The 11,093-nt window shown below is 38.5% G+C and overlaps 1 protein-coding gene across 1 annotated transcript; it reads left to right on the plus strand.

Annotated features, from left to right (window-relative positions):
• The first annotated feature begins 3,680 nt into the window (after nt 1-3,680).
• On the plus strand, nt 3,681-4,616 carry LOC129761108 (probable cyclin-dependent serine/threonine-protein kinase DDB_G0292550). The gene has a single exon (XM_055758809.1). The coding sequence runs from the start codon at nt 3,681-3,683 to the stop codon at nt 4,614-4,616; it is 936 nt and encodes a 311-aa protein (XP_055614784.1).
• Nucleotides 4,617-11,093: the final 6,477 nt, after the last annotated feature.

Here is an 11,093-nt window from a genome sequence, read left to right on the forward strand (position 1 = left end):
GCCACAAACGGTTCCCCGGGAAGATCTCGAAGCAGCCGCTACATACACACACACATACACGCGCGGAATTCTTTCCGTTTGGTGCCAGTCAGCATCGAGAAAGATCCGGAAAATAATCTGCCAGTTCCTCTGGGAATTTAAAAATACATTCATGTAAAAGAGTTTATTTGAATGTTTTCTATCCACGTAACACTGTGACCAAATATGTTTCAATCAAGTGCTATTAACAGATGGTTATCGAGTTAGCATAAACCACTGGTGAGCTTCCAGTATCGAGGAAAATGTGGAAATATCTAATCGTTACTGAAAATAATCTGCCAGTTCCTCTGGGAATTAAAAATACATTTATGTGAAAGAGTTTATTTTAATGTTTTCTATCCATGTAACACTGTGACCAAATACATTTGGTTTTGTGATTTTTCATTCAATCGCAATTAACAGGATAGCTTCTGAAGATTATTCTTCCCCATCAGTAGGATATTTCCGTATCCAATATTGTATGCGCCCGCAATCGATTATTGCTCAGTCGCCGAAAGTTCCGAGCTCAGAGAGTTCATTCCCCTCTAGTTTGCCTTCCAAATTGCCATCGTAAACCACGCCTTCTCTCGATTCAATCACGCACAAAAAGCATACTTAAGCGATATTCTGGTGGTGAGACGCATTCATTTTTCGTGAGGACATCGACAAGACAACATCGTTGCTGAGGATGCTGGACGGCGAAGGATCGAGATCTGCCCTGAAACGCGAGCAGTTTGTTTGAAACTGTGAGGGAGCACAGAGAAGCCGGTCCTTTAGGAGAAGAGAAGGTGACCATCGAAGCAGCCGCTACACACACACATACACGCATGGAATTCTTTCCGCTTGGATGCCATTCAGCATCGAGAAAGACCCGGAAAATAATCTGCCAGTTCCTCTGGGAATTTAAAATTACATTCATGTGAAAGAGTTTATTTTGATGTTTCTCAGTTCCTCTGGAAATTTAAAAATACATTCATGTGAAAGAGTTTATTTGAATGTTTTCTATCCATGTAACACTGTGACCAAATATGTTTCAATCATGTGCTATTAACAGATGGTTATCGAGTTAGCATAAACCACTGGTGGGCTTCCAGTATCGAGGAAATGTGGAAATATCTAATCGTTACTGAAAATAATCTGCCAGTTCCTCTGGGAATTTAAAATTACATTCATGTGAAAGAGTTTATTTGAATGTTTTCTATCCATGTAAAACTGTGACATGTTTCAAGCAAGTGCTATTAACAGATGGTTATCGAGTTAGCATTAACCACTGGTGGGCTTCCAGTATCGAGGAAAATGTGGAAATATCTAATCGTTACTGAAAATAATCTGCCAGTTCGTCTGGAAATTTAAAAATACATTCATGCGAAAGAGTTTATTTGAATGTTTTCTATCCATGTAAAACTGTGACCAAATATGTTTCAAGCAAGTGCTATTAACAGATGGTTATCGAGTTAGCATTAACCACTGGTGGGCTTCCAGTATCGAGGAAAATGTGGAAATATCTAATCGTTACTGAAAATAATCTGCCAGTTCCTCTGGGAATTTAAAATTACGTTCATGTGAAAGAGTTTATTTGAATGTTTTCTATCCATGTAACACTGTGACCAAATACATTTGGTTTTGTGATTTTTTAATCAATCGCAATTAACAGGATAGCTTCTGAAGATTATTCTTCCCCATCAGTAGGATATTTCCGTATCCAATATTGGATGCATATGTAATATGATCACGCTTAAACCCAACTCATCACTTATACTATTTCGTTTACTATTTATGATTGTATAACTCGACGCGCACCAAGGGCAGCGGCGAGTTTGTCTTCCTTCCGCCCCGCTGCGAGTTTAGCTAGCAGCAGAAATTTAACCAAACATGTGGCGCGCATCCGGCACACATGTTTCAGCACTTTCTTTTCCTATTTACTTTGACCCACAAAGAAGTGCTTTCTCTCTCTCTCCGAAGAACGCGTCTGACCAAGGCCATCACAGCCCACTCTAACTGCTGGTGCGATGCTCCGCCCAGCATAATTTGTAAATATTCTGTGTAGAGTTTAAGCCTATTTTTGTAAACTAGTATTTAAGCCCCGAGAGTCTTTTCTTTGAATACAGATGTCAGTTGACAATATACAGTATAGAGGCGACGCTTGTACGAATAGCGTTTGTGTTTATTAATTTACCAAATCCGAAAGTCGACGCCACTGAATGGCGTAAGTTCCTTCATCTCGTTTACATGGCGACCAGTGACACCGAGTCACGAGTGAACCGACAGATCCGATGCTGTTATCGCGTATTAAAGTGAATTTAAACGCAGAGTTTAGAGCCTACTGAGCAGAGGCAATGGTGAACTGCAAAGTTTAAAGCCTTTTAAAAACAAGAAGAAGAAGAAGCCTACTGTTGTGTTGTGTGTGTTAGGTCCCAACCAACCGGGTACGGTGTGAATATGAATCATTTAAGCTAAGAAAAATTCGCTAAATGAACTTTTAAACCAACCGGACGCAGTGCAAGTGTGAATAAATTGAGTAACGAAACATTCAGCGAAAAGATGGTGAAAGTGAAAATCGGCAAAGCGGGGAAGAAATTGGACCCCAGCGGAAACTATTGAAGCCGTTTACGAAAAATTAGAATCGCAGACACAAGTGAAATCGTGAAGCTGACAGTAGCCACCTGGATAAATAACATTCGCAAGTCAAGCAGTATTTCAAAAAAAAAAAAAATGAACATCGATTTGGATCCAACTGGACACCCCTGAGATCTGACGGAAGCAGAGGCACTCACGCCCCCCCCAACCCCGAGAAGAGGACACTTGCGGAGAAAACGTGGCGTAAGTCAGACTCGAGTTAGTCTAATCCTTTTATATACGGATATCATGTAATAAATTTATAGTCGAGGCACAAAATATTTTTTATCGTAATACCCACGCGGCAGTAGGAATAGGTAGTAGGAATTAGAAAAAAAAAAAAAAAGCAATTACAATACCCACAAAATTGGTTTTACATATGTACCGTTGAACATGGGGTTATTTAATACCAAACCCGTTAGTAACACGGGCGACGCTCAAATCCAAATTTTAAATCACCTAGAGAACCACAGTGTAATGCACGAAGCTCAAGGAGCGATTATCTGCGTCACACTTGCCCTCATATCCATACTACTAATTTCGAAAATATACAAAGCATATAAGGCATGCATGAATGCACATGCTATGCAAGCGGCAAAAGCTCACGCAGCCGTAGTCGACACCGTCTAAAAGAATTCGAAAATTTTAAAACATGCGTTCGAACGCAGCCTCAGCATAATAAATTCTTTACCGATAACCATTTTTCCTTGTCTCCTTGAATGGACGAAGTAACAAAGCTCATCCAATTGAATATACAAAAACTAAAACATATACACCTGACTATACAACAGGAACTGGTCAGAAAACTAAGGAAAAGTACCTTAGCCAAACGCCTCACGGAAGCGGAAGCGCTCGTGAAACAGATTAAAAAATTGTCGTCTACGTTACTAGACACAACCCACGGCTCAGAAATCATAAAAATAACCGAAAAGGCGGACCAACTTTTGAACGCAATTAAGGCGTCAATCGAAAAGGGTAGACCAAGAACACTCAAGGAAATTGCGCTAGCCGTCCTATTTTGCCTCAGGTTACAAAGAAAACCGAAAATGGCTAGCATACTCGAAATAATCAAGACTACATCGTCTATAGTTCCGCAATTCGACGGAAACATAGACAAACTGAAAGCCTTCGCTGACGCTTTAAACTTGGTGAAAACATTTGAAACACCGGAAAACAAAGCAACCATAATTAACGTCATACTAACCAAACTAGAGGGACGGGCGAGAAATGCCTTCACTGAAACACCGACATCGGTGAGCGAGATAAGCAAAATTTTAAAAGCTAAAATAACGACCAGCCCACCGGAACAAGTTCTAGCTAAAATGGCTAACTTGAAACAAAACGGTGGAATCGAACAATTTTGCCTGGATTTAGAAAAATTGGTGTTCAGTTTGGAAACAGCGTACACCGCTAAAGAAATTCCGCCCCAAGTTGCCAAATCTATGGCAAACAAAGAAGGCGTCAAACATTTAGCCGGAGGGTTAAAAAACGAAAAAACCTCGCTCATCATAAGAGCAGGGAATTTCAATTCATACTCCGACGCGATGACTAAAGCGTTGGAGGAAAACTTAAATAATGCGAGCGCATCAGTATTTGCATACTCGCAAACCAACAGAAACGCCAACCGTTTCAACAACAACGTTGACACACATTATAATAATTACAGGCGCAGGCCAAACGACTTCCATAACCGCGGTAGAAACCAAAACAATTTCAACCGCAACAATTTCAACCAAAATAATTTTCAAAACCAACCGCGTAATAACTATAACCGTTTTGGCCAGCAAAACCAAGTTCGAGACCAATTCTCAAACATAAACCCACAGCGAAATAACAACAACAACAATAGGCGGAATACAAATTTTAACCGCCCTCAGCAATACATCCGCCTAACGGGAAACGAGTCACAACCGACGGACGCCCTCCAGTCCGAACCGGCATTGACATTGGAGGAAAACAAACATTACGGAGACCAACATTAAATATTTTTAAATGCGACGTGAATTGTTCAATGTTCGTTACACTATACTTACAAATGTCAAGCAAACCATGTATATTAATAATTGATACAGGCGCTGACATCTCAATAGTAAAAGAAGAAAAAATTAACGGAAAACAATTAATACACCCCGGAAATAGATGCATTATTAATGGAGTTACGGAGGGAAAGACCGAATCCATAGCGAGCACAAATACAAATATCATTTTTGACGATATCCAAATTCCACACCAATTTCAAATCGTCAACAACAAGTTTCCTATAATTGCAGATGGCATTTTAGGCAGAGATTTCCTCACCAAATATGAATGTAACCTATGCCTCAAAACATGGCTAATGACCTTCAACTATGAAAACACCAAAATTGAAATTCCGATTCAAGATAGCTGGGAAAACAATTACATTATTCCCCCTAGATGCCAAATTATAAAACACTTCCCGTCACTCAACCTAAACGATGATGCCCTTGTGATCGCACAAGAAATCAAACCAGGCATTTTTTGCGCAAACACAATAATAAACCCAAACTCACAATTCATTACAATAATTAACACAAATACCACACCAACATCAATCCCAAAAACCTTCGCCCCCACCACTATCCCCCTTAAAGAATACACCATAAATCACATTACAACGGAATTAGGAGAAAACCCAAAAGGTAGACACGAGAAACTGATTAAGGAACTCAATTTGAATCATACACCCCAACATGCCCAGGAGAAATTAACAGAATTATGCACTAAATACAACGACATTTTTGCACTAGAAGACGACATATTGACAACCAACAACTTCTACAAGCAAACCATTCACCTTCAAGACAAGACACCCGTTTACATAAAGAATTATCGAACCCCGGAAGCACAAATTTCAGAAATAAATAACCAAATCAGCCACATGCTAAATAACAAAATAATCCAAAATTCCACCTCACCATACAATTCTCCCATCCTCTTAGTCCCAAAGAAATCAAATACTCAAGATAAAAAATGGCGATTAGTGGTTGACTTTCGACAACTAAATAAAAAGATAACCCCAGATAAATTCCCCCTACCAAGAATCGACGAAATCCTCGATCATTTGGGCAGAGCCAAATATTTTACAACCCTAGATTTAATGTCAGGTTTCCACCAAATCGAACTTGACGAAAAATCAAAAAAGTACACAGCATTTTCGACCTCTAACGGCCACTACGAATTCAATAGGTTACCATTCGGTCTAAATATATCACCAAATAGCTTTCAGAGAATGATGTCCATAGCACTTAGCGGACTCCCACCTGAATGTGCATTCCTTTACATCGACGACATCATCGTCGTCGGCTGCTCAATAAACCATCACCTTATTAACTTGGAAAACGTTTTCAAACAATTACAAAACTACAACTTAAAATTAAATCCCAAAAAATGCTCCTTCTTCAGACCAGACGTAACATATCTAGGTCACAACATTTCAGCGGCAGGTATACAGCCCGACCAATCAAAGTTTTCAGCGGTAACAAACTACCCCACACCATCATCAGCAGATGAAGTGAGGCGTTTTGTTGCCTTTTGCAACTATTACCGGAGGTTCATACAAAATTTCGCAGAAATAGCGTACCCATTAAACAAATTGCTCAGAAAAAACGCAAAATTTGATTGGTCTCCCGAATGCCAAAATGCATTCAATAAATTGAAAAACGAACTTATCTCACCAAAAGTTCTCAAATTCCCCGATTTCACACAAGAATTCACCCTAATAACCGATGCTTCAAAAATAGCATGCGGCGCCGTCTTAGCCCAAGAAAACGACGGTATAGAACTACCCATTGCATACGCAAGCAAAGCCTTCACAAAAGGTGAAGCCAATAAATCGACAATTGAACAGGAATTGACAGCAATTCACTGGGCAATTACGTACTTTAGACCATACCTCTACGGGAGGAAATTCACAGTAAAAACGGATCACAGACCGTTAGTATATTTATTTTCAATGAAAGATCCCTCATCAAAACTCACAAGAATGAGGTTGGATCTTGAAGAATTCCATTTTGATGTAAAATACGTTCAAGGTAAGCTAAATGTGACTGCAGATGCGCTATCACGAATAGCAATTAATTCCGAGGCACTTAAAACTATAAAAGTCCTGGGTATACAAACCAGAGCAATGACTAGAAAACTAAACGAAACGAATAACGACACAGAAATTACAGACAATAATTCAAACCCCGACGATACTGAGTCTGATCAGCTCAGAGCGTACGAGGCTATTGAACCCCGAGAATGGCAAAACCTACCTAAACTTCTATGCGGACGCGCATTAGAAATGAATAAAGAAACAAACGCTAGCGGAAACAAAAATTTGAAATGCGCAATAATGAATAAAAAAAGAACCGAAGAAAAGTCGTCGACAATAATTGAAAATGCAAGCAACACAAAAGAATCCCTGGGAAAACTAGTAAAGAAAGTTGAAAATATGGCCAAAAACTTGAAAATTAGCATGATAGCTCTAGCGTTATCAAGCGTAATTTTCCAAATATGCAGCGTGCAAACCTTTAAGAAGATTTGTAATGACACGCTCAAAGACTTGCAAATAGTGCTCTACACACCCAAGCGTGTGATAGAAAGCCAAAACGAAAGGTTCGAAATTATAAAAAACAATCACGATACACCCACTGGTGGACATACAGGAGTCACCAGACTATACAAAAAGTTAAGCAGACTCTATTCTTGGAGTGGCATGAAAAAAGATATCAGTAGCTACATCAAGAAGTGCATAAAATGCCAGCAAAATAAACACACAATACGAACAAACGAAAATTTCGTCGAAATTAAAACACCCCAAAAAGCATTCGACTGCGTATCGATTGACACAATTGGACCATTTAACAGATCCAATAATGGAAACCGATACGCACTGACCATTCAATGCAACTTAACAAAATACATCATTATTAAACCCACAATAGACAAACAAGCATCCACCATAGCCAAAGCCTTCATAGAAAACTTAATTCTGGTCTATGGAATTCCAAAACTCATCCAAACAGACCAAGGAACTGAATATAAGAACGAGTTATTCGAAAACATAGCTTCATTACTGAAGCTTAAACAAAATTTTTCCACTCCATATCACCCTCAATCAATAGGAAGCCTGGAAAGGAACCATCGTTGTCTTAACGAGTACGTAAGGCAATTCGTCAACCAAGCACAGAGTGACTGGGATGAATGGTTGCCTTACTACACATTCTGCTACAACACAACACCACACACAGATTTCTCATACACTCCATTCGAGTTAGTTTTTGGAACGAATGCTAAATTACCACAAAACCTCACAACAAGCACATATGTAGAACCAATTTACAACATGGATTTATATTACAAAGAACTTAAATATAAACTACAAATAGCATCAAATACCGCTAGGGAAATAATTGATAAGGTAAGAAAAGCCAGAAATGAGACACAGAAAACCATGGCTAGACCATCAAAAGTAGCCATTAATGATCTAGTATTTCTATCAAACGAAAACAGATCCAAATTAGACAAAGTATACGTAGGACCATATATAATAATTGACATTAAACACCCTAACGTAACAATAAGAGATGATCAAACCAATAAAGTCCAGACTGTACATAAAAACAGAATAATACCATATGAGCAACCCCACCCTAAGGGGAAAGGGATACCTAGTTAGCAGTTAATCCTTCCGACAGTTATTATCAAATGTAAAATGTATATATTAGTTAGTTAGCAGTTAATCCTTCCGACAGTTATTATCAAATGTAAAATGTATATATTAAACAAATATTAAAAATAAATATATTTATAAGCAAATAGAACACCCAACGAAGACAATCCGTATAATCATATTATAAGGATAATCTTTATAAACAAACTTAATTTTTACCTGAATACACGAAAAATGTACATATCACAAACATTGAATAAACACTAAATTGTAAGGTCAGACGAATCTTTCCACCTAATTTAACTTGAATGACTTCTCAATGTTACGTCATTCTCCGAAAGGGGAAAGGTGTAATATGATCACGCTTAAACCCAACTCATCACTTATACTATTTCGTTTACTATTTATGATTGTATAACTCGACGCGCACCAAGGGCAGCGGCGAGTTTGTCTTCCTTCCGCCCCGCTGCGAGTTTAGCTAGCAGCAGAAATTTAACCAAACATGTGGCGCGCATCCGGCACACATGTTTCAGCACTTTCTTTTCCTATTTACTTTGACCCACAAAGAAGTGCTTTCTCTCTCTCTCCGAAGAACGCGTCTGACCAAGGCCATCACAGCCCACTCTAACTGCTGGTGCGATGCTCCGCCCAGCATAATTTGTAAATATTCTGTGTAGAGTTTAAGCCTATTTTTGTAAACTAGTATTTAAGCCCCGAGAGTCTTTTCTTTGAATACAGATGTCAGTTGACAATATACAGTATAGAGGCGACGCTTGTACGAATAGCGTTTGTGTTTATTAATTTACCAAATCCGAAAGTCGACGCCACTGAATGGCGTAAGTTCCTTCATCTCGTTTACACATAAAACCTTGTGCCTCCAACGTAACGCTCTCGTTTTTGAAGTCCCCCAAATATTCATTCATTCAGAATGAATTCAGATTCAACTTCAAACAAAGGATCACTGAATCAACGATAGTCCTACGTCACCATTGCGGTTATACCATAGATATAACCCACTTTCTGTTTTTACAATAAATGTTTTTATTCTATTGTATATTAAAATCATCTTTTCTTTAAACAGAGAATACAAATTTCTATTCAAACATCAAAGGCATTTTATTTTGTTTCTTAGTATGAAACCCACAAAAAACTTTAAGGCCAGAAAAATTGCATTTCCCAGGGTATGAATATATGAAATATATGAATATGAATTGTAATGTCGTGGAATTATTTATTTAAATAAATTATTATTAGAAATTCCACAATTGGAACTTCGTTCAGAACTCAGTTAGAAGAAATTCCATAAAATCTAATGTTATCATTCAATTTCATCACAATTTTCACTGTCAACCTAGTGAATTTGATGGTGTAAATATAACTTGTAACCGCTTGTTTCGTAATAACCGAACTTACACAACTGCTTCTCCTAGATTTACGACTAGGATTGGACGACCTTTATAAAAAGATCGATCTTGACAAATCGATTCTCAAAACAGCGTGTGGATCAATCCACCGTTTAAATTGCTACCAGAGAATCGATCTTTGGAAAATCGAAAGCAATAAAGCAAATACAGCGTCAATGCCATAAAACACCCTTTCGACTGGAACTAATGTCATAATCTAGTTCAGTGATCGCATGAGGCACAGGATGCAGTAACTTGGACCCCTCAGTAGCTGCTGCCTGTCACCACTTTTACGGAAGTAAATCATAGGAGAATCAGACTGACTTTGGCAGCAAGCTCGGTGAAGCGATCCAAATGTTGACATAATGTTTATAGAATTTTTTAAGTGCCCTTTGGTGAGATTAGAATCGATGTACACTGAAATACAAATCTATTAAAAAAATCGGAAGAAAAGGATTGATTTTTGCGATTTTTTCAAATACAAAGAATCGATCAAAAATTCGGAAATCGAGATGAAAAGATCGATCTTCTAAAGATTGATCCATGATCGCCAAAACCTATTAGATATCCGATTAAAATGATACCGATTCGAAATTGGTCGTGGTTTACACAAAAGGAGAATCGAATGATCGTGCTCGAATCCATAGCATTCTTCAACATACCGAGCCATAACTGTTATCTTCAGCAGACGTACAAACGGGTAGTCTTCTCTCACATTGTATCTTAGGCAACACAACGGGTCCCCGTCGACGTCTTTTTTCGTCTTGCTATAGTGATAACGATTGTTACTTTTGTCGAAAACTGAGAATGTCAACTAATTACATTTCAGAGAAAAGCCGGCATTCTCTCGCTGATATGTTACATTCTACATAGAAACAACATTAAAACATTTACATGAATTTAGAATTGACGCCTGGAGTTGTTTAGAAGGAGTAAGTTCGGGGAAATTTACAGGTGAACTTCTCCCAATAGAGGAATACGTAGAGCAGTTGGATTTCAAAGGTGCAGTCGTTCACTTACACACAATAACAACAACAATGATCGTTGTTGCTATCATATCCATGCACTGTGTGAATTTCGAAGGCACCCACAGTTCCAGTTTGACTCTACATCTCCCTTATTGCTTTGGTTACAACTTATTGTCATCAGTTGCACACGCACATCAGTTCTTTTACACAAATTGGAAACGAAGCAACAAAGGGATATGTGTAATGAAATGTTCAGTGTTGGGTCACAGCCAGGGTGGGAAGGGTGGACGTCCTGCGAGAGATAGCCGTTTGAATTCTCTAAAATGTACTGTGTTTTTACTTTTATCTGTAGCACAGCAGATTCCCTGGCTTCCTCCAACTGATTAGACGCATTGTCTTGTGGAATAATCA

This window comes from Toxorhynchites rutilus, chromosome 1, assembly GCF_029784135.1.
Source record: "Toxorhynchites rutilus septentrionalis strain SRP chromosome 1, ASM2978413v1, whole genome shotgun sequence".
NCBI classification, from domain to species: Eukaryota; Metazoa; Arthropoda; class Insecta; order Diptera; family Culicidae; genus Toxorhynchites; species Toxorhynchites rutilus.

What these genes read in the sequence shown, in the direction of transcription:
- LOC129761108 (XM_055758809.1), top strand. Translation starts at nt 3,681, where the DNA reads ATGGCTAGCATACTCGAAATAATCAAGACTACATCGTCTATAGTTCCG.